The sequence below is a fragment of the Oncorhynchus keta genome, chromosome 15 (assembly GCF_023373465.1).
Source record: "Oncorhynchus keta strain PuntledgeMale-10-30-2019 chromosome 15, Oket_V2, whole genome shotgun sequence".
NCBI lineage: Eukaryota > Metazoa > Chordata > Actinopteri > Salmoniformes > Salmonidae > Oncorhynchus > Oncorhynchus keta.
In genome coordinates this window covers 15,980,982-16,004,600 of record NC_068435.1, presented here as the reverse complement: position 1 = coordinate 16,004,600, position 23,619 = coordinate 15,980,982, and the positions used below count along the sequence as shown (strand labels likewise).

The 23,619-nt window shown below is 43.2% G+C and overlaps 3 protein-coding genes across 6 annotated transcripts in view; 1 reads left to right on the top strand and 2 right to left on the bottom strand.

The window, feature by feature from the left end:
* Positions 1 to 2,950: 2,950 nt before the first annotated feature.
* On the top strand, positions 2,951 to 5,073 carry LOC118394505 (transcription factor JunD-like). The gene has a single exon (XM_035787732.2). It carries the CDS (start codon positions 3,200 to 3,202, stop codon positions 4,103 to 4,105), a length of 906 nt encoding a protein of 301 aa, XP_035643625.1. The 5' UTR covers positions 2,951 to 3,199; the 3' UTR covers positions 4,106 to 5,073.
* Positions 5,062 to 12,348, bottom strand: LOC118394506 (ras-related protein Rab-3A-like). Its single transcript, XM_035787734.2, has 5 exons — positions 12,246 to 12,348; positions 10,187 to 10,411; positions 8,468 to 8,586; positions 8,140 to 8,264; positions 5,062 to 7,482 (listed from the first exon to the last, which is right to left on the bottom strand). The coding sequence occupies exons 2-5, from the start codon at positions 10,409 to 10,411 to the stop codon at positions 7,292 to 7,294; spliced, it is 660 nt and encodes a 219-aa protein (XP_035643627.1). The 5' UTR covers positions 12,246 to 12,348; the 3' UTR covers positions 5,062 to 7,291.
* Positions 12,349 to 12,891: 543 nt separating this feature from the next.
* The window catches only part of LOC118394503 (cAMP-specific 3',5'-cyclic phosphodiesterase 4D-like), a 108,927-nt gene continuing 98,199 nt past the window's right edge, over positions 12,892 to 23,619 (bottom strand). For all 4 annotated transcript variants that reach the window (XM_035787728.2, XM_035787729.2, XM_035787731.2 and 1 more), the window contains exon 14: positions 12,892 to 23,523. In XM_035787728.2, coding sequence (XP_035643621.1) covers positions 22,987 to 23,523 — 537 coding nt within the window. In that variant the 3' untranslated portion in view covers positions 12,892 to 22,986. The remainder of the gene's footprint in view (positions 23,524 to 23,619) is intronic.

The window sequence follows — 23,619 nt, the reverse complement described above, 5'->3', positions numbered from 1 at the left end:
GTTTCAGGACATGACTCATACGTTCTAGCCACTGCCTTCTGAATGCCTGATTCTAAATGCCATGCTGAATATGGATGGAAAATAAAAGGCAATTGTTTCTGTCAAAATAGGAAGCTTTTTGTTGGGGTTTGTTTTTAAGGTGCTGTGAAGGAAGGTGCAATCTATTCCAAAAAAGAGACATCAAAGGGAGATGACTTCACTAATGGAACATCTTTCAATTGATGACATCCTAACTATATGTATCTTGTATTAATTATATTCTACAAAATCAGATTTTCCCTGAACAAGGCATCAAAGGCTATTTAATACACCATATACAAAATGCTGGAAGATGTGTATCTGAATATTGATGCCCACCTATAAACACACCACACACACACACACACACACATTGCGATCCCCCCATCCACCACCCTTGCATCGTGCACTGCAGTCTTCAACAACCTCAATCCCCTTCCCCCAACCATTCACCTGCTTTTGCGTCACAGCCTATGTCAACGTTGCCATGGAAACAAATGATGCCCTGGCTATTCTGTGGTGTTGATGCAGACAGTATATCTTCCCTTCCTACGGGGGGTTATTGGCTATTATGGCTGCCTAGTACCACCCACTGCGCTGGGCTATTCATAGCAATAGCAGACAGCCATCACCGTTTGGGGCTTTCTGTTCCGAGGTGGTAGATCTCTCATGCCTTAACCAGCAGATGTTCGATATTTCTGGGCAGATACTCTATATATACAAAGTATGTGGACACCTCTTCAAATGAGTGGATTCTGCGATTTCAGCCACACCCGCTGCTTTGTATAAAATCGAGCACACAGCCATGCAATCTCCATAGACAAACATTGGCAGTAAAATGGCCTTACTGAAGAGCTCAGTGACTTTCAGTGTGGCACGGTCATAGGATGCCACCTTTCAAACAAGTCAGTTCATTACATTTCTGCACTGCTAGAGCTGCCCAGGTCAACTGTAAGTGCTGTTATGATGAAGTGGAAATGACTAGGAGCAACAACGGCTCAGCCACAAAGTGGTAGGCCACACAAGCTCACAGAACGTGACCACCGAGTACTGAAGTGCATAACGTGTAAAAACTGTCTGTCCTTGGTTGCAACACTCACTACCGAGTTCCAAACTGCCTCTGGAAGCAACATCAGCACAATAAATGTTCGTCGGGAGCTTCATGAAATGGGTTTCCATGACCGAATAGCTGCACACAAGCCTAAGATCACCAAGAGTCGGCTAGAGTGGTGTAAAGCTCGCCGCCATTGGACTGGAGCAGTGGAAACGCATTCTCTGGAGTGATGAATCACGCTTCACCATCTGGAAACGTGATGGATGAATCTGGGTTTGGTGGATGCCAGGAGAGCACTACCTGCCCAAATGCATAGTGCTAACTATAAAGTGTGGTTGAAGAAGAATAATGGTCTGGGGTTGATTTTTATGGTTCGGGCTAGATGTGAAAGGAAATCTTAACGCTACAGCATACAATGACGTTCTGGACGATTCTGTGCTTCCAACTTTGAGGCAACAGTTTGGGGAAGGCCCTTTCCTGTTTCAGCATGACAATGCCCCCGTGCACAAAGCGAGAACTTGACTGGCATGCACAGAGCCCTGGCCTCAACCCCATCGAACACCTTTGGGATGATTTGGAACGCCGACTGCGAGCCAGGCCTAATCTCCCCATATTGAGTTGCACTCCCTTTGGCCCTCAGAACATCCTCAATTCTACAAGGTGTCAAAAGCGTTCCACAGGGATGCTGGCCTATGTTGACTCCAATGCTTATCACAGCTGTGTCAAGCTGGCTGGATGTCCTTTTGGTGGTGGACCATTCTTGATACACACTGGAAAACCCAGGAGCGTTGCAGTTCTTGACACACTCAAACCGGTGGACCTGGCACCTACCTCCATACCCCATGCAAAGGCACTTAAATCACCCTGTGAATGGCACACATACACAATCCATATCTCAATTTTCTCAAGGCCTAAAAATACTTATTTATCCTGTCTCCTCTCCTTCATCTACACTGACTGAAGTTGATTTAACAAGTGACATCAGTAAGGGATCATTGCTTTCCTCAATTCACCTGGTCAGTCTATGTCATGGAAAGAATGGGTATTTTGTACTCAGTGTATAGGCTACTAACCATTCTAAGAATTTTGAGTTGAGTTCTTTGTCAAACATTGGCTTCTAAAAACAGCATGGTTTCCTTATCCCTCTGCAGTATCTCCTTCCTCATTTCTGTTAAAACATACCGGTAATTACTTCCCCAATAAACCACCTCTTAGTTTATTTGCACCAAGCTGTGCAATCTCTATTAGAAATGTGTTTGGATTGGAAGACACGGTATTAAACGACTAATGTCAGCAATTTATGAGGTCAAATGTTTCCATTCAGTGACTGACTGCATACCTATGATTCCTGAGCCCATGTTTTTATGTGCCTTGACTTGCTACAATGTATCCCCAGATGTATCTTAGTCTACTTTGTCATCATATATCCTAAACTGGACAGAACTGTGAGAATGTTTGGAATTGGAACCAAAATAGATCACTTGCAATGAAGAATAGACTGACACAATGACACACACACGTTTGGGGCTGATAAATTAAAGTTTATACTGTGTGTTCATTCACATACAGCTGTCAAGTTGGCGTGGGAACATTGTCTAAGTTCCTCTAAAGACTGGACTAGTCAAGATAGCTGAAGAAACCTTATGTGCCCCTCCCTAGTTCCTTCCCCGCCCAGTTTCTTTTGGCGACCCTGAGCGTTCTATTTTATGACATCAAACCACAATGCACCGCACTGTTTGCAGTTTACCTAAAGTATCCATGGCAATATGGACTGGTTCGGCCCCTTATTTAAATCAGACCGGAAACGAACGTCATTTTGGGCCAATCTTAGCGCGCTAAAGTGACATAATGGAATTTTTAGGGGTAAAAAACAAGCAGAGGGTTGGGTGTACGCATACCAGTTGTGCCATCTGTGAAAAGAGTTCATACGGGCGAGAAGAACAGGAAAAGCCAAGCCACGACTATTGTTTTAGCCTCAGGGGTACAGGTAAAGGGGAACCAGAGTTTGAAGATAGGAAAAATACAGGAAACTGTAACCTGAACTGTGTGTTTTATTGCCGGAGTTTAACGGTTGAATCGCCTCAGTTTATGCGTTAACCTCAACATACCCTCGTGTGAGGGGTTAGAATGGAAACAACCCTCTACCCTTGTAATGTGTTGAATACTCGAGGGATTTCAAGCCTCTATTCCTACAACAGCATGATGAAGAAAGAAATTAGTCTAAACCTGGATGACCAAAGCTCGATTCTAAAACCGAATCTCCGGGACGCAGAGGGAATTCTGAACTCCCCGGACTTGGGACTCTTGAAATTGGCGACTCCGGACCTTGAACGATTGATTATCCAATCGAATGGAATGGTTACCACGATCCCAACCTCTCAGTTCCTCTACCCAAAGTCAGCCAGTGACGAACAGGAATTTGCCGAAGGCTTCGTTAAGGCGCTTGAGGATCTTCACAAGCAGAACCAGCTGAGCGAGGGGACGTGCGTACCGCCGGACAGACTGGACCTTATCAGCTCCAACGCAGCCCCAATCGGCTTGCCGTCAGATCTGCCAGTGTACACGACATTGAACGGCTATGGTAATAGTCCACTGGGCAGCACAGTCAATTATTCCACGGACACAATTCCATTCCCACCACCACCTTCTCATCTGATGAGCGCGCATCAACAGGCGGCTGCGGCGGCTCTGTCACGACTCCAGGCGTTGAAGGACGAGCCGCAGACGGTCCCCGACATGCAGTGCTTTGGAGACAGCCCGCCGTTGTCTCCTATTGACATGGACAACCAGGAGCGCATCAAAGCTGAGAGGAAAAAGCTACGCAACAGAATAGCGGCGTCCAAGTGCCGCAAAAGAAAACTGGAGAGAATATCCCGTCTTGAAGACAAGGTCAAAAACCTTAAGACACAGAACACTGAACTGGCCTCCACAGCCAGTGTGCTTAGAGAGCAAGTGGCCCAGTTGAAACAAAAGGTTATGAACCATGTCAGTAATGGGTGTCAACTTCTCCCAAACCAAGATCAAGCTTACTAGAGGACAATGTAGGCCTATGAGGTACCCACCACCATGGGGTTCGTTATCCTTTGGGGATATGGACTAACTGAAACCCAGTAGGCTATTTGCCTGTTCTAATAGAATACAAACTCATTGCTGAAAATCCATTAGAACTGGAACACTATGGGTCTCTCTTAAAAAATGAGGCTAACAGACTAATTTTGCTGCCCTCTTCAGAGGAAAATGCACTATCAGCTCTCCAATGGACAATAATACATAGCCGAACAAAGATAGCATTATCTGCATGTAAACTGGACAATCTCAATGAGTGCACCTAAACACCAGAATGTCAGTGAGCGCATGTCATCCACTGTGTAATATATAATGCCTTACTTGTTTACAAGCACTTATTTACCAATGACAAATGTATATTTTATTTACTAAAACATGTCTTATTTTGCATACTGTCTTTTATATTTTCTGCAAATATGAATTGTGCGTGTCTTGTAAGCTCGTGTTGGCTACAGTAATTTAATGTTGTGCAACTCTGTGTATCTGTCGCTATCCATGAATGTAGCCTTCGTTGTTGGCCCTATGTAGCCATTTTGAACGGGATTTGACCTCTCAAAGCTGTTTTATTAAATTCTATGAATTGTTTATTCTGTTGTCAAATGTTGTTGTGGACCGACTGTACTTTATTTCAGTTCCTGTCCTATTACACATTGTGCCAGCTATTTATTATATCCTCTACCAGCAATGGATTTGTGTAGAATAGGTGCATATTGTCCCCCCCTCCCCATATCCTGTTGTATTACAGGCTTTGTTACATTGAAATAAAAAGGGGTAAAATAGGTAGGTAGCAGTGAAAGTCCTACACTATTATGCCGCCTATTGGCTTGATGAGGGTAATACCATTGTCAGTTTGGGCCAAGAGGCTACTGTACACCCAACACAAAAATGTGCCTCAAAGACAGATTTGAATAAATGTTGACTCATTTTTGCTTTTATGTTTTGTTTATTAATTCCTTGTTTTATCAAACCTGGAGTTAGTGTTACAGCACAATTCACATGACTAAAACCTGACTAAAACCCAAGAAAGAAACATTATTTACAGGGGGAAGATAGGATGGAGAGCTAAGAGAGAGCTAGCTGAATTGAACAGATACCTAAGTCAGAGGCAAGTTTACAGCTGTAGCGAAACACAATCAACAAAACTAAAGTTACCCAATGCAGTATAAATAATAGGATGTGATAAGTACTGATCCTACTTCGAACACTTTTCCCTTTTTGAAAATTGACACAGTGTAGGCATACATGCCAAATGCTTCTCTATCATTACTACAATATGACAGGCCTTTTATTCAGCCCTAAAAATGTGTCTAAGTCTTGTCCTAGCGGGTGTCATTTTTGGAAAGACCTAAGCAAAGCTGTCTAAAGGGTCTGCTATGAGGGATCCTTGGGACATCCCTACCCCCCCATTGAAGTTGACATTTAAAATGGTTACGTTCATGGTTAGGTAAGTGTTATGGTTAAAAGGTTAGGGTGCGGGTTAAGCTAAAGTTTAGTGCAGGGACGTCCCAAGGATCCCGGATAGAACAAACCCTGCCTAAATCCTTCAAGCAAACAGTATTTGTTAAAGACATGCTTTGTTGGCTGTTAATATTTTCCATCAAGGAGAACCAGGAGACTGGAATTTGACACAGTATTGCTCTGAGAGGAATACAGTATTTACACTAGCATTATTACACCCACACTAACGGCTTCATGGTTGGTTTAAAAACATGGACATAAGTATTTCCCATTGAAACAGCTCGTACATGATCAGGAGAACATACAGTGAAATGGAAGTTTCTCAGTCTGGAGTATGTCAACACTTTAATTTCAATTTTGAACCAATCTTTTTTTCAATACTGATATAACCGTCTTTTTTAAACTGTGATAGTGCAGCCCGCAAACAACAACCTACGAAAAACCTACATCATTAATAAATAAATATACTGTGTATAAATATAGATGGCCGTGACAATGTCTTCATGTGCCTGAGTGCATTTCGTTTGGCTCCTAGTTATGTTTTCCTCATGTATATGCCAACAAGCAATTCTCTCCACACTGAAAAAGCAAAATCACACAAACATAACATTGCACATGCTTAAAAAAAAAAGTATTTCCTCCTCACAAAATAAAAAACAAACCACAGACTACCAGACACCGGGAAGTGATTGGAACGTGATGTAGTATAAGGGTGCTGTACCCAGTGTCGATTTGTGTGTGTGTTGTACACATGAATAAGAGGTAATTGTGCTGTAGAGAAGCAGTGTTATACACTGACAAGAAATTATAAGCTTCATTTAACTGTTCTTCACACATGCTACGTTCTTAAAGCAAAACAAACCAGTTTGATTCAGAGGGGCGTGGCCCACAACAGCTTACAGAAAGAAGTTCCATGAAAAAATAATTAAACACACACCTCTCACAATGCACAGATATGTATACATAAATATTGTAATTGTTTACTATTTGTTTATATATTTTCACATTTTAAAATGCATATTCATTCATGTCTGAACATTTATACATACTGTTCTCTTATACCTAAGACACCTTTATCCATCAATCCATATTCTCTCTATCAAGGTTTGCGAGGGGGGGGAAAAATGAACAAAAGTAAAAAAAAATAAATAATAATAATAATAATAAATAAACAATAAGGACAGGGACCAGTACTTAACACATCGTTTTCTTTTTCTTAAATTCCGCAATGAAAAAATATTAGAAAATGACCATGACTGATAACCAATATGCATGGGATTTTGGTCGGAAATGTTCGAAAACACAATCTCATCCAATTTTTGTTATCACAAATTTGGACCATACCTCACTCACGCCAATGGATTTGGTGGCTTAATATGTTCTGTCACCAGCCAAATCGGGGACATATTAAAAAAAAAAACAGCAAAGCTATCAACAGTAAACAGATAATCAGCAATGTGGCCCTTTGAAAAAAGTCAATCCTTTCAGGTTTGAGGCCGCAGTAAGGGGAGTCAGAGGAATGTGAACTTTGGACTTACAGTAGAACACCTATAGATAGACGGGGGACTGAAATACAGAATGGAGTTTTTTGGATTTTCCATCCAAACACAAACCCATCACAGACCTCTTCCACCAGCTGAGAAGGTTGTAGGAAGGGGGTGTGTGAGAGGTCAGGTGTGTGTGTGTATGGTGTGTTTAGCAAGCACAGTCCTGGTGGGGGCGTTCGGGCTGCTCGGTGAGCTGGGGCCCCTGTTTGGCCCCTGTGACGGCGGGGTCGGCGTTGTCCAGGCTCTCCGACATCTTCTCACAGATTATGTCCACCAGCCGCTCAAACGTCTGCTTCACGTTGATGTTGTCCTTGGCACTGCACTCAAAGTACTCAAAGCCTGCAGAGGAAAGACAGATGTTAGATTTGAACGTCTCTTAATTAATCAGACGAGTGATGTGTTGATGATTACAACAAGTACACTTGACATGAATTTGTCCATATATTGTTGCCCCAGAACTACTGTACACAGTAACTGCAGATTACCTTAAACCGACCCTAGGCAACAGCGACTAGGATCAATGATGGACTCTTTATGACATAGATTAACTACATCGCTACTTTATTCGCACTGCTATGCTTTATCTTGGCCAGGCCGAAGTTGTAAATGAGAACTTGTTCGCAACTAGCCTACCTGGTTAAATAAAGGTGAAATAAATAAAAATAAAATACTAAATAGTATCTAGCAAGATTGAGATCAGAGGTTATTTTTGAGTGCATTTCACAAGTGGCTAGTTTACATCAACTACCTTCACTCAAACAAACAGCTACAACGGTTTTAGCCTGCAAACTTTGTTTTTTAGTCGCCACATTCTGGCATGTCTGCCTCGTGGTTTGTTGGTCGAGTTGTCAAACAAGAGCCTAGTCCCTATTGCCTACAGTCGGCTTTTAGAGACTACTGCAGGTTAGGAACATAAACCTCATTTTGTAGTGAAAGAAAACTGATAACTTGTTTCTGTTATATTACTGGGTAATTAAGTCCAGTGTTCCAACTCACCTAGTTGGTCAGAGAGCTGCCTGCCCCGGTCTGCTGCCACCACCCTCTCATCCTCCATGTCACACTTGTTTCCCACCAGCAGGACCTGGGCATTGTCCCATGAGTACGTCTTAATCTGGGTGGACCTGACACACACATTAAAAACTGAGTTATATTAAGGATCCTATCATAACTTCCCATACTGAACATGTTTAGTTGCGTGCATGGACCCTCATTCAAGCAGGCAAAGCAACTGACGCTTGATTGGTGCGGTCATCAAATTATTTAACTTTTGTAGAGCATAAACACAATACACGGACAAACACGCTATTTCCCAGTGGACCCGTACCAGTCCTGCACGGCATTGAAAGAGTCCTCGTTGGTTATGTCATACATGAGCAGGAAGCCCATGGCTCCTCTGTAGTAGGCTGTGGTGATGGTCCTGTACCTCTCCTGGCCGGCAGTGTCCTGAGAGAAGCACACGTTATATCACACAATCAGTCATTATATCATACACACACACATACTCAGGCACAAAAATAGCCCTGCAATGTACTGCCACATAAAATAATGCACTAAGTTTAACCTCCTATCTTTAAACATTGTCGTTGTGGCTAAAAATACATTTAAAAAAGATACTAACTTTAATATTCCGTATGATGTCAGAAGTGTAGTTATAGTATCATTTTAGAGCCAGCACACGTAGCAGTGCTGTATATCAGAGTAAGATTCTGTTTTAAACAAGCAGTGAGATGGCAGTGCGATAGACACTCCAGTAACATAACACAGAGAGTTGCAATTGCACTCAAAACCATTTTCTGATGTGTTTAAGCAGGTTTTATGGGCGTCACCAGGCCATAATGATGCTGCACATAGGAGAGACAGCAACGATAGACACTTTAGAAAATGAATCAAGGTCGATTTAGGAAACCTAGACATTTATATCAGCACACATGTTTTTTTGGCTTCAGCGATGTTATAACGTCGAGACATGATCATGTTCAAAGGATCATATGAATAGAGTAAACCCACACTGACAGAATATAATCTTGATTTATTCCATACATGTCAAGCAGGATATAAATCAAGATAATTTCTTGGGAGAGGGGATTTGCTCACATTAATAAAATGCGCCTCGGATCTAGCAACTGAGAAAACCGTTCAAATTTCAATAAAAACATGTAGATCTAGGTAAGCATGTGTCATCAAATCCTCAAATTACATGTTTCAAGATACAGTAATCATAATCCTTATAATATGAATATCCTTCTTGTGTATGAAGGTAGAACCCTAGATTTGAGCTGTGTGCACTGTTCCATAGCGAGGTCTACTCTGCTAAAAGGGGTGGATACAGATGACCCACCATGACACATGTAGTGTCACAACCAATCTTCTTCAGAACTAAACATATTTCTTACAGGAGCCACAGACAGAGACAGAGACTGGAGACACAAACCTCCTGCTAGTGTACCAATACTGCTCCTCTCCGCCCCCTCTGCTGTCATGCAGGAAAGTATAGGGGTCTGACTGGCCAAAATCCTAAACAAACACACCCTCTAAAAAAAAAAAGCATATCTTTCAGGTCTAGCCTATTGTCATGGGATATTTCCCATACAGTTGTCTCCCCCATTACTTTATAGCCAACAAACTTGGAGAACTAGCCTCCTTGCCAAGACCTCATTCATATTTCACAAGGTAAAATAGTACACACCAACCCTGGTCCTGGAACGCTACATGTTTTTGATCCAGTTCTAATACACCCGATCATGCTCTTGTCAAGCAGTTTATTCGTTGGATTAGGTGTGTTAAGTGCTTGGTTGAAACAAAAGCCTGCACACCTTGTACAGTAGCTCTCCAGGACCAGGGTTGGGGATTAGATACCGCAATGGGTTGAATCTGTCAATGTCTGTTCTTCATCCAAACTAGCCGGCTACATATCCGTTAGATGAGGTAAATGTGTAATTTGGTGTAGCGATCCCTTTAAAGCAAGAACACCCCTAATAACATAAATGAGCTAATTTGTGTTCAACAGAGGAATAATATAATTTAGTTACGGTCAGTGTCTTACCCAGATTTGCAGCTTGATCCTCTTGTCATTTCTGTAGATGGTCTTCACCTTGAAGTCGATGCCCACCGTGCTGACAAAGGCCGGCGTGAATGAGTCGTCTGCGTAACGAAACAGGAAGGAGGTCTTACCCACACTGCTGTTGCCAATGATCAGGATCTTGAACATGTAGTCAAAGTTCTGGTCTGAGGACTCCTTCTGTCCATAAGTGGCTGTTGCGGAAGCCATCTTTGGAGGGATAGAATGACGACAAATGTAATTCATGCTTTTGTTGCCCATTTAAAAAAAAATGTTTTTTTATTCTGTCAAAATGGCAGATTTATCCATTTGCTTTGTCAACAATCAGAGGATTGTTTTTCAGAGAAATCCATGAGCACCTCTTTGGTAAATGTCTGAGGAAATGGGCAGGTAAGTAGACCTTACAAATGATTTTCACTCATGCTCACCCATACTCACCCATACCCATCTACTTTCTCTATGAAAAATAGCTACATCGAAATAAGACAGTATGTTTTGACATCAAACCAATAACTATGGAGACATTTTCCTAAACGCTTCCAACGGCAGTGGTCAATAGAATTAGAATTATAATCTAACACCTCTCTGGGAAAGGGACAGACAACTATCAATAAAAACGGCAGTGAGTCAAATCATACTGATTGATGCTGACTATTTTCAAAAGGCCTTTTAGTAAATGATTGACTTGAGATTAGTCACACCCTTCAAATGTATTCATCAAATAAAGAGAACGATGTTTAAAAAAAAAGAAGCCTAAAGCAATGTAATTTTGTGGAATGCTATGATATGGTACATTTTGAATTAAAACCAAAATAGCTGAATTTTGAAATAGGCGTATGCTTTGAGTGTATGGCCTATTATAGTATTAAGGACCCATATCCACAGTGTGATTTTGAATGTCAGTGTATCCTTGCAACTAGATTTCATTGAGTAATACCATAATAATAATAACAACAAAGTGATTTTGACACTGAATATTTGGACTCCTCCCAGATCTCTTTCAGTCATTTGATACTACAGGCATCGTTTATTGATCCCAATGGTGGTGAGGACAAGCCTCTCCTGCTTTCAAATAAATGTATCCACTAAAGTACACGATCAAAACTGATTGACCTCCATAACATTTCCATAACACTATCTTGAGAGGTGGGAGTCTTGGAAACATCTGTGTCCTGTGGCGCTGTATAGTCAGCTCCTGCACATTCTAGTGCGCATATAAGGTTTAAACAGAAAAACGATACTGTAATAATCTTTAGCATGCATAGTAAAGCAATGTAATGAAAACAACATTTTGTTATAAATAAATGTAATCATTGCTTACATTGCCTGGACATTTCAGACAGTAAAATCGCCAAGATAAAGAAGGCGGAAACCGCAGGGCTTAGGCTAAGCATCGGCTAACCCATCTATGGCTGGGTGTTTTGAAAATAGATTTTAGCGCATGTTGTATACTTGAATTGACAGGGACATGCAGTTACATCAGGCGGTTTGACTTGACATTTGCTATACAATGTACGTGATAATTGTATTTACATGGGTAAGCGGTCTTGGTCACAGGGAGATCAATTAAGCTATTGGGTCACCATTGTTCAGCAAGCTATCTTTATAGCCAGCCAGCCAGTTGCTGCTGCTTTCCTCAAGATTGCTAGTGGGCTCGAATGGCTCGCGCACCATTCAATGGGGGGGAAAACATTTCGAAACATGTTTATTTCCCAAATAACAGTTGCTTTTGGTCATTCAATATGATTTCTGTTATAATGGCAGAAAACCTACGCTACATTATTTTTAAACAGCCGCATTGACAGCATATACATCAGTTCATCCAATAAAACATACACGGCTCCCTGCAATTAGGCTTAGCTAGCATACTAGGCTAGCGAAGCATTCCAGCCTCGCTATATGTCAAATGAAGGTTACTCTTCCTTATTTCTCAAATAAATTGTCCCTCTCCACTTTTTGATTTACATCTGGAAACATAATCTAACCCTTTCTAGTGCTATCATTTCTTTAAATGACTCGCAAAATAATACCGCTTGCGGCTTACCGTGAAAAGCCTGTTTTTATCTGCAGCGCTATTGCAGCAGTACCCAGTATCGCACCTGCAGAACCTTGGGCGTCACTTGATTGCCTGTCACCGAAGGGGCGGGCTCAGAGTAGAGCTAGAGGATGACTGACAGTCTTTTAAACCAATCGAGACTGTTTAAGGTCGCTGAGCGTTCTAGGGCCTACCCCAATATCTCTCTCATTATTGAGGGGACGAGTTATGGATAAAGGTAAAAATCGATTGTCATCAAACTGTACAATTTTCTCATGATTCATAAAAAAAACATGTTTCCACCTATCCCTTTGCTAGTAGGACTGTATTTAGAATGATTGTCTGATTTTGTACCTTTATTTAACTAGGCAAGTCAGTTAAGAACAAATTCTTATTTTCAATGATGGCCTAAGAACAGTGGGTTAACTGCATTGTTCAGGGGCAGAATGACAGACTTGTACCTTGTCAGCTCGGGGATTCAATCTTGTAACCTTTTGGTTACTAGTTTGACGCTCTAACCACTAGGTCACGCTGCCGCACTGTCTTATTGAAATACGTTCAGATAACCATATGTCATCTGATTTGTGTTGAAAAAAACATGCATATCATTGTAGCATTCCATGGTCAACGTTATTCCCAATAAGCATCCATGATGTCAAAAGCATGTAGACTTCTTTATTGGCAAGGTGGACAGGCATACAGGTACAGTAAGAGCGTTGAAACCCATAGTAAACAGTTGTGTTTAGATTGTCGAGACTGCAGACTGAATAGTTCTGGTCCGGAGAAAAACATAGGAACAATGTGCCTGAAACAAGGAGGAATCTCCTACTCTACTGATGCTATCTAGAAAACATACAGTTATGAATAGAACTACTGTTCCCTGAAGGAGGGAACAAGGTATAACATATTATAGGGTTTCAACCAATCCTATTCACCTGAAGCAAACTGAAATCAAACCCAACGGGCCAATTAATGCAGAGCCCACCCTCAGAAGCCCCACCTCCCTGGCTATAATATGAGGGCTCGCATACACTTCCTAAATTCAGTACTGCTCTTCAGCGAGCCCAATCCTCCTGATGGTGTGGGGTCAAAATAGGTTATACCTTGTTCACTCCTTCAGGGAACAGTAGTTATATTCATAACTGTACATTCCCTTTCAGTCGGTCACTCGGTATAACACACTATGGGTACTTTCAATCATGCTCCAAGCCGGCTCAGAGGGTACCACACGACAGCCCAAGCATACACACAGCTTCCACCGGCTGCAAAATGGGTTTACAGAAGTCACCTTTTTCTCTGATACTTACCCAAGAATTCTGAACTGTCAGAACCCCATTTAGGGACCTAGAACCTGCTGCAACTTGGCAATGCACACTGACACGCTGCCACTGCAGCACAAGAACAATACTTAATTAACTTGCGAGCCTGACATGTCAGAACTTGTACAAGGAAACGCAAGTCCAAAACAACAGAACACCTGTCGTGACTTGGTAAAGCGCACGCGCACAATGAACCAAGGCAGCCTGCGCATTGCCACGGCAGCCCAAGGCTCAAACCCACAGGGAAACGGTGGTAACCCAGACAAAACGCTGCCTAACATTGGCCCAAGTCCATAGACACTTGCGCATACCTGCGGGAAACATGTTTGGGGGTGCTGCTATTCTGTTACCGACGGGGGAGGGGGCTGCATAATTCTGTTACCGACGGGGGAGGGGGCTGCATAATTCTATTTTTTAGGCCGACCCTACAGATTGCTATATCAGTCAGCTAATACAGGACTAGTAAAGGCCCAGTGCACTACTTTTGTGAAGATAAACAAAATACATCTTACTATTTCAATTTTTCAGGGGGTGCTGCAGCAACCTTAGCACCACTACTCCCCACAGCTATGCCCTCGCGGTTCAAAAAAGTCTCACTCAGAGACCCAAGGAGTCTGGAATGCCAGAACTCACACAAGGAACTGCAAGTCCAAAACAGCAGGGCACCTGCTGTGACACTTTGGAGTCGCAGGGGTGTACTAATAGCATGTGGATATCCCCAACATGCTTGGCTGACGCCAAGGCCATTAGCAGGGCAGTCTTGTCTACAGACACCAAATGTTCCAAAGGAGGCTCACTCAATGTGGAACCACACCACCAGTGCCACCAGATAGGACCCAAACTGGCCCAAACTGACCCAAACTGCTACAGACCTATGTCTATCCTACCATGCCTTTCTAAGGTCTTCGAAAGCCAAGTCAACAAACAGATTACCGACCATTTTGAATCTCACCATACCTTCTCTGCTATGCAATCTGGTTTCAGAGCTGGTCATGGGTGCACCTCAGCCACGCTCAAGGTCCTAAACGATATCTTAACAGCCATCGATAAGAAACATTACTGTGCAGCCGTATTCATTGATTTGGCCAAGGCTTTCGACTCTGTCAATCACCACATCCTCATCGGCAGACTCGACAGCCTTGGTTTCTCAAATGATTGCCTCGCCTGGTTCACCAACTACTTCTCTGATAGAGTTCAGTGTGTCAAATCGGAGGGTCTGCTGTCCGGACCTCTGGCAGTCTCTATGGGGGTGCCACAGGGTTCAATTCTTGGACCGACTCTCTTCTCTGTATACATCAATGAGGTCAGTCTTGCTGCTGGTGAGTCCCTGATCCACCTCTACGCAGACGACACCATTCTGTATACTTCCGGCCCTTCTTTGGACACTGTGTTAACAACCCTCCAGGCAAGCTTCAATGCCATACAACTCTCCTTCCGTGGCCTCCAATTGCTCTTAAATACAAGTAAAACTAAATGCATGCTCTTCAACCGATCGCTACCTGCACCTACCCGCCTGTCCAACATCACTACTCTGGACGGCTCTGACTTAGAATACGTGGACAACTACAAATACTTAGGTGTCTGGTTAGACTGTAAACTCTCCTTCCAGACCCATATCAAACATCTCCAATCCAAAGTTAAATCTAGAATTGGCTTCCTATTTCGCAACAAAGCATCCTTCACTCATGCTGCCAAACATACCCTTGTAAAACTGACCATCCTACCAATCCTCGACTTTGGCGATGTCATTTACAAAATAGCCTCCAATACCCTACTCAACAAATTGATGCAGTCTATCACAGTGCAATCCGTTTTGTCACCAAAGCCCCATATACTACCCACCATTGCGACCTGTACGCTCTCGTTGGCTGGCCCTCGCTTCATACTCGTCGCCAAACCCACTGGCTCCATGTCATCTACAAGACCCTGCTAGGTAACGTCACCCCTTATCTCAGCTCGCTGGTCACCATAGCATCTCCCACCTGTAGCACACGCTCCAGTCACCCCCAAAAACCAATTCTTTCTTTGGCCGCCTCTCCTTCCAGTTCTCTGCTGCCAATGACTGGAACGAACTACAAAAATCTCTGAAACTGGAAACACTTATCTCCCTCACTAGCTTTAAGCACCAACTGTCAGAGCATCTTACAGATTACTGCACCTGTACATAGCCCACCTATAATTTAGCCCAAACAACTACCTCTTCCCCAACTGTATTTAATTAATTTATTTATTTTGCTCCTTTGCGCCCCATTATTTTTATTTCTACTTTGCACATTCTTCCATTGCAAAACTACCATTCCAGTGTTTTACTTGCTATACTGTATTTACTTTGCCACCATGGCTTTTTGCCTTTACCTCCCTTCTCACCTAATTTGCTCACATTGTATATAGACTTGTTTATACTGTATTATTGACTGTATGTTTGTTTTATTCCATGTGTAACTCTGTGTCGTTGTATCTGTCGAACTGCTTTGCTTTATCTTGGCCAGGTCGCAATTGTAAATGAGAACTTGTTCTCAACTTGCCTACCTGGTTAAATAAAGGTGAAATATATATATTTTTTTAAATAGGACCCCTGGGTAGAGCCATCGATCCCTACATGACACACCGAGATGGCTGGCATATACACTTGAATATGGAAAAAGAAAGGCTCTGCTCAAAAAGCTCTTGCAAGAACATCAGAAACTCCTTTAACCTGACACCAAACCTCAAACGCGTGCCACTTATATACAACCCTCTCATAGAGCGTGCACACGCCCAACTGTATAGTCATAATCACGTTTGAGGATAAACCCCTTGTCATCAAATTCAACCTTTCAGGGGCCAAATCTGCAGAGCCATATCTACGGCCTTCGGTGTCAATAGACAATAGATCCTGATGACACGGAACCCCTCCACGGGTCCCTACATAAACTTAAATATGGGAAAAAAAGGCCCTGCTCAAAAAGCTCTTGCAAGAACATCAGAAACCCGCCAAACAGGCAGAGGATCTCCGGGAATCAGGGTTGTCTGGGCCAACGGGGAGCCACCAGAATCAACAACAGACCTTCCTGACGGACCCTCTCCACAGTGGCCTGAATCAGGTCCACTGGAGGAATGCATAGAGCAGGGTCCGAGGTCACTGATATGCCAAGCATCCGCTCACAACAAAGTGCCCAGATCTCTCATTGAGAAGAAGTCGACAATGCACATTTTCTCGCAATGTGTAAAGCTTTACGTCGGCCCTGCCAAACCGGTCCCATATCTGGGCAACCACTGAGGGGTGCAGTCTCCACTCCTTAGAGATTTAGTTTAGTTTAGTTTATTTTATTTTTACAGGGACAGTGCACATTAATCAACGTTTCAGTAAAAGTGCCGGTTTTAGCCAGCCGGCTAATTTTCAACCGCAGTCCCTGGGCAGGTTATTAAAAACAATTACAATATAGACAATAGCACCATAGACATAGCAACATAGGACAAGCAAGACATAGCATACAGACAGAGCAACATAGAACAAAAAGCAGCAAGACAAAATTCATAAAAGCAACAAAGTGTTTCCACACCTCACAAGCTACAGACAACATGGAAAGCGGCAACACACAGCTAAGGACCATGTTCACAAATCTGATTGACCTTTAGCCATGTCTTCAAGCATTTTGTGAAAGTGTGATATGTGGTGCAGTTATGTGTGTCTGATGGCAGTGTATTCCAGACATGGGAAGCTCTCACAGAGAATGCAGATTTACTAAAGGTGCTTTTCCTTAGGGGAACTATACAGTCACCTCTCATGGCAGACCTTGTGGATCTGCTGCCATATGTCTGGGTTTTCTGTTTAACAAAAATATTGAGTGGAGGGGGAGCCAGGCCATTAAGGATCTTGAATACAAGACATGCGTCGGTGTATTGCACAAGATTTTCCCAACTCAAGAGCTCATGTTTTCTAAGGATGTGACAATGATGATGGCTATTGGGCTTCCTATCAAGCACTTTGAGAGCCTGTTTGTAGACAGACTGAATAGGTTTTAATGTTGTACAGCAAGCTTGGGCCCAACTAGTCAAGCAGTATGTTAAGTGGGGAGTATCATAGATTTGAAGTACAGTTTTGCTACCTCTGTATTCAAACAATTTTGTATAAATCGGAAATTAGCTAGATTGAATTTAGTTATTTGAATTACCTTTTTCACATGCTTTTTAAAAGAGAGGTTGGAATCAAGTATGATGCCAAGGTACTTAAAATCGGATACCACTTGGAGCTTCTCCCCTGACACATAGACATCTGGCTCAGTAGCATCTGTTGCCCTCTTTGTGAAGAACATGCAAACAGTTTTTTCACATTGAGATGCAAACACGAGTCACTGAGCCACTTTGTGAACAGAAGGAGGGCCCAGAGAGCACGCCACCTCTCCTGGCCTACAGCTAGGGTTGAGAGGTCTGCTTCTTCCCCAGCGTCACAGAAGAATCTGCTTGCACCCTGCGTTCCTTCAAAACAGCACGCCGTCTGTGCCAAGACGTCCGCCGCTGCCCAGAAGCACCAAGGCGGCAACCCGCCTTAGGCCTACACCCTTTCCTTCACGCCTCGGAACTGCAGAACCGCAAACGATTTTAGTTGGAAAAGGACCCATAGAGCTACGCCCTGCTTTTGTTTCTCCCGAAACTGGCCCGTAAGGACTCCATAGCCGAGCAAAACAACCTTTTTGACTAAACTGTCTCCTCCAAATACATCCGCCTGTCCCTCTCAGGAATCCAGGACAACGTCAACCAGAGGTGGCACTGAGCCACCACCATCGCCCCCCATACTTTCCCCCACAGCCAGGATAGTACAGTGGGACAGACATAACTTTGTCCAGCTGATCCGCTGAGGATCAGTACTGTTTATTTGGAATCACCATGCTAGGATTTTGTCACGCTCGTCGGAAGAAGTGGACCAAGGCGCAGCGTGGTGAGCGTACATCTTAGTTTATTTATAATGTCGCCAACAAAACCAGAAATAACAAACAAACGTAAAGTTACGTAGTGCTTGCAGGCCACTACACATAGACAACTACCCACAATCACAGGTGGGAAAAAGGGTTGCCTAAGTATGATCCCCAATCAGAGACAACGATAGACCGCTTCCTCTGATTGGGAACCACACTCGGCCAGAAACAAAGAAATAAAGAACAGAGTGCCCACCCAAATTACACCCTGACCAAACAAATAGAGACATAAACGGGCTCTCTAAGGTCAGGGCGTGACAGATTTGCCCCCTTGTTAGTCTCTCAAGTTAAGTAACTCACCAGCTTTCTATCCATTGGTGGTGTGCAAACGAGCCCTGTCTCCTCCATACCCACTATTAATGAACTCACTATAACCTGGTAGCACCAGCCTGGCTGAATGAGGGGAATCGCAGGTTGTCTTTAGCTCATCACTCATCACTGCTGCAGGGACGGGAGGTAACCTGGAGGAACTCCTCTGCAGGGCAGAAGGACAATCCAACCCTAGGTGATCTGCCGCCCTACGACACAGCTCCAACAAAGGCGCATTAACCACCATTGGTTCACTCTCCCCCGCCAAATCCAAAGCCGGGGCTTCAGGCTTCCCCGGACTGATGTCAACCCATTGACACTCTGAAAACCCTCCAGAGCCAATCAGGGATAGTATATCATCCCTGGAATCCAGACTCTGAACACTGCCAGAGAAACCAGAATGAGCTTTACTTGGCTGGGATTACACCCCTATCAACTCTACGCCGGCCTCAAACAACCCCATTCCCAAACTCTCATTTTCACTGGAAGAACCTTCGCCAGCAGCCTCAATCTTCCTCACAAAGTAAGACCTACACCCAATAGAGGTTGAACCCCAGCCAGAGACATTGGTCACGCAAACTGGCCTGAGCCAAGTGTGTTTCCACCCCAAGCAAGCAGGATAGCACTCTTTTCTTAATATTTTATTGTGAAACCACATGCCCTAGGTCATGGTCGGAGGTTCAAACTCGGCTGGTTAGCCTTTTTGAACTTCCTCCTACCATTGGCCATCTTACTCAAGCAACAGAGCACTAGCTACACAAGCAGAGCAGAAAGTAGTGGGTGTTAAGCAAACACAAATCCTACCTAAACAAGGAAGTATTAGCTACGCAAGCAGAGCAGAAAGTAGTTAACAAATGTATGCGAGCCCCAGTATTATTGTCAGGAAGGCGGGGCATCCGAGGGCAGGCTCGGCATCCATTGGCCCGTTGGGAGTGATTTCAATTTGCTTCAGGTGAATAGGATTGGTCGTTGACCCTACATAGTATGTTATACCGAATGACCGACTGAAAGGAAACCGGAAAGTTGGTTTATTTTTGCTTTCTTTTATGGCAGACATAAGGAAACTAAAACATTTGGTTGAGTGCCAGAGGAGGCTGGTGGCAAGATCTATGGGAGGACGTCTCATTGTAATGGCTGGAATGGAATAAATGGAACGGTATTAAACACATCAAAACATATGGAAACCACATGTTTTACTCCGTTCCATTAATTCCATTCCAGCCATTACAATGAGCCCGTCCTTCTGTAGGTCCTCCCACCTGCCTCCATAGTTGAGCACTGTAGTTTAAATCTATCCGATTTTTTTTCTCCCAAAGCTCGGAATGTAGCTACAAATAAATACTTAGCCTCCGACAAAGTCTATAGTTCTTCATTTTCGGACAGATATAGAAATAATAAATAAACTGTACACAAAGCATTGTGAGGAAAATATACAAAACAATCAATGGTAGACAGAGCATAACTGAATCCTCGTGAAAATACTGTCATAACAATGGCTGGTGAAGACATTTTTCATGACAGCTGAGAAAGACAGAAAGGCTTGCTTGAGTTCTGAACTGTTTGTGCTCCTTAACTACTGTGTGCATGGCACTGGTGTCTCCCCACCATATCGAGTATACAATCTATGAGGAAAGAAAACGTACGCAAATATAAGGCTCCAGAAAGTCACATTTCTGGATCTTTCGTAAAAACACAACATACATTTACTCCACGTGTAGGTTCAAAAGTTTCTGTTCACAGATGAGCTTATTTTAGATACTTGACTAATTTCCTTATGAATCTTGCATCTTTCATGCATCTTTATCAAAACATATTATAGATACAAAAACGTTATAATTCCATAGCACAAGTCCCCCAATTTAGCTTCAGTGGTCCAGCCTGTGCTATGCATCAATTGTAATAATCAAGCCACATAATACCAGAATACGGAACACTAATGTGGATTAGTCAACAGAGTTACATCACACTCGACTGTACTTTAAGCACAGACTTGTAAAAATTACTATACAAAGTGCTTTGGTTTCTTTACAAATTCAATTCATCTAAATGTCCAACCATTCAAACATTAAGAAAGCTGCAGTTATCAGTGAATTATTGTTCTAAAACAGAAAACCTATGGGGCAGAAAGGGTACACAGGGAGGGTGACATGATCAACATTAGTCATTGATGGAAATTAGCCTGGGGCAAAATGGAAACTACAGTACGAGTTGTGTCATGCTTGCTTGGCACTTGTACTGTCATTGGTCATGTCCCTGTGAAGAGCAGAATATTGACCAATGACAAAAGGAAAAGGGTGTGAAAATTTCAGCACAGAAAACTGGCCTATGGCCAATGGTCTTTTTTTTGTTGTTGTTTTTTTTCAGTTACAATTGCCTTGAGCGGCACATCTTTCATACATTTCTGAAATAGTTTGGCAAATATTACACCATGTGCTTCACAAACTATGATAACCCAATGTAAACTCTACCAATATATCTTTTTTTTACGAGTTCAACTGGTTGATAGTGTGACCAGATGATGGTACCTGAAGTAAGTAGGAAACTTGAGACCTTTACTGTAACAACAATAATAGACTTGAAAGGACATTGTACAGTTTGACTCATTTGGTAGAGCATGGCACTTGCAAATGCCAGGGTTGTGGGTTCAATTCCCACGGGGACCAGTATGAAAATGTATGCGCTCAAGTCATAATTTTCTCTGGATAAGAGCATCTGTTAAATGACTAAAATGTAAATGTAAAAAATGTCCCACAGCCCTACTGTACTGTCAAACAGTTAACTTAACTCTGTCCAGGTTCCCTCAATGCAACTAGTTATCCTAATGTGCTAGGGTATGTAAGTGCTGGCTACCATGTTGCCAGTGGCAAACAAAAATTCTCAGTCACCTGCCTCCAATGTGTTTATGGATTGGCTCAAGCCCTTCCAAGCAGGATGAGGATTGGCTATGAGTAAAATTGTAAAGTGCTAAAAGTGGAGGCAAACTGATGCCATAAAAAGGTTAAGGATACACACAATTACAGTATAAAGCAGTATGTATACACTATGAGGGACTTCAAATAGAAAACAAACTAAATAAAATAAAATCATACTGACAAGTGGTGAATCTTAACTGAAGTGCTTGTTTTGGATACCCCTGCCTACAACAGCAACACAGCTAAAACCAATCCACTTAACATACCTATAGTCAATTTACTGTAGGTATGGGCATTTTGAATGCCTTGAATTGCAGTACACGTTCAGACTTTAATTCCGATATTCAACACTGGGAGGTGCCAAGTGCACACCGCATAGCTTTGGGTTACTTATATGTCCCTATAACGGCTGGCTCAGGGTTGGTTTTGTTGGTTTACACATAACAGGACTGTGGTTAGGACTGTGGGAGGAAGAACTGACCCTAAACCAGTTAAGAGTGTGGCTGATGAGAGACCCCTAGTGATGCACCGAGTAGCTGTTTACAACAAGGTACCCAAAAAGTGTTGTGCTACATTGAAACAATCTCTTCGTCAATTCTGACGTTCTGCTCTGTACTTTGTCCTTTGTAGTACACATTTGGTAAGTCTGCAGTTTATCAGTTTAAACCACTTTCTGCACTAGTTTAAAAGGACTTAAATTAAAGACAAAATGACCAACAGTTGAAAAGGCAGGCAAATGTTGCCATTGGCCAAGTCCATGTTGATGAATCTGTTTGGCATAATGTCTCAAAAGCCTTTGTGGTGTTTGTTGTTACTAAGTTTGTCGCTTCGTCAATTGTTTCAAGCGGCCATAAGTAGTCAAAAGGAAGACGTGTTCCACAAAATCCTTGCTCTTTTGTCGTAGACCTTGGCTTGACTTGCAAAACAGGAAGGTTGGTTTTCTCAGTGTCTCTGAGAAACATAAGCTGAATACGGCGACACGTCCAACTCAGAGACGTATCGGTAAAACACAAAAGACCAGCTCAAAAACACGGTTTCCTGTTCTCTGCAACCAAAGAAGGAACAGTGGGGCTCTCCTTTCTCCAGTACGAGGTGACTGCTGTGAAAGTGCAGACTTCCTGAACGCACCCCCTCTACGTTCTTTACCCCAGCTTTGTCCTGCCATTCAATCCAAGGAAGCCAGAGATGGGGGTTGAAGGGGTCAGAGGGGAGGCTCAGAAATAAAAAAAAATAAAAAAAGAACATTGCACTGATGTTATGTACCTAGCCTGAAGCGCCTCACACCGGCGTTACCTTCTTGGTCATGTTCTCTGTCTTCGGTGGCCTCCCTTTCTGGGTCAGAGTCTGTGGACAAAGTCCTGCCACCAAGATTGAGGACAGAGGTAGCCATTTTGGAGAGTACTTGCGTGTGTGGGTGAGAAGTGGCAGACATGGAATGGAGTCTGCTGTCCAGGTCAGTCCTAGAAGGTTCCATCCCAGTGCTACTGTACCCCTCCTCCTCTGCCGGAGGGCTCTCTGTGTCGGACTCGCACTCCTCCTCCTCTAGGGTCAGCTCAAACTGGAACTTATCTCCTGTGGAGGATCCACCTCCACCCCCTCCGGCTCCCATGGCTCCCCCAGGCAGGCCCATCTTGTCCTGGGCCTCGGGTGTGGGCGAGGGGCTGTGTGGGATCATGCTCTGGTACCACTCGCGATTGTCCTCCAGCGTGTCTAGGATGTCCTGGGCATCAGGGTGGACCAGGTCTGCCCACGTCTCCCACAGAGGGTGGACGATGTAGTCTATGAAGCCCACCTGTAGAGGAAAATGATTATAGTCACTGGCATATTAGTAAAAGAGGCAGACTTTTTAGCCCCGACTGTGTGTGTGTAGAGCAGGTGAAGAATCTGT

Bases quoted from the DNA above. Each gene is read 5' to 3' on its own strand.
- LOC118394505 (XM_035787732.2), top strand. From the start codon at position 3,200: ATGGAAACAACCCTCTACCCTTGTAATGTGTTGAATACTCGAGGGATT.
- LOC118394506 (XM_035787734.2), bottom strand. From the start codon at position 10,411: ATGGCTTCCGCAACAGCCACTTATGGACAGAAGGAGTCCTCAGACCAG. The intron at 8,265-8,467 runs GTACGGGTCCAC...TGTGTGTGTCAG, and splicing joins TTCAATGCCGTGCAGGACTG to GTCCACCCAGATTAAGACGT. The intron at 7,483-8,139 runs GTGAGTTGGAAC...TTTCCTCTGCAG, and splicing joins GCAGCTCTCTGACCAACTAG to GCTTTGAGTACTTTGAGTGC.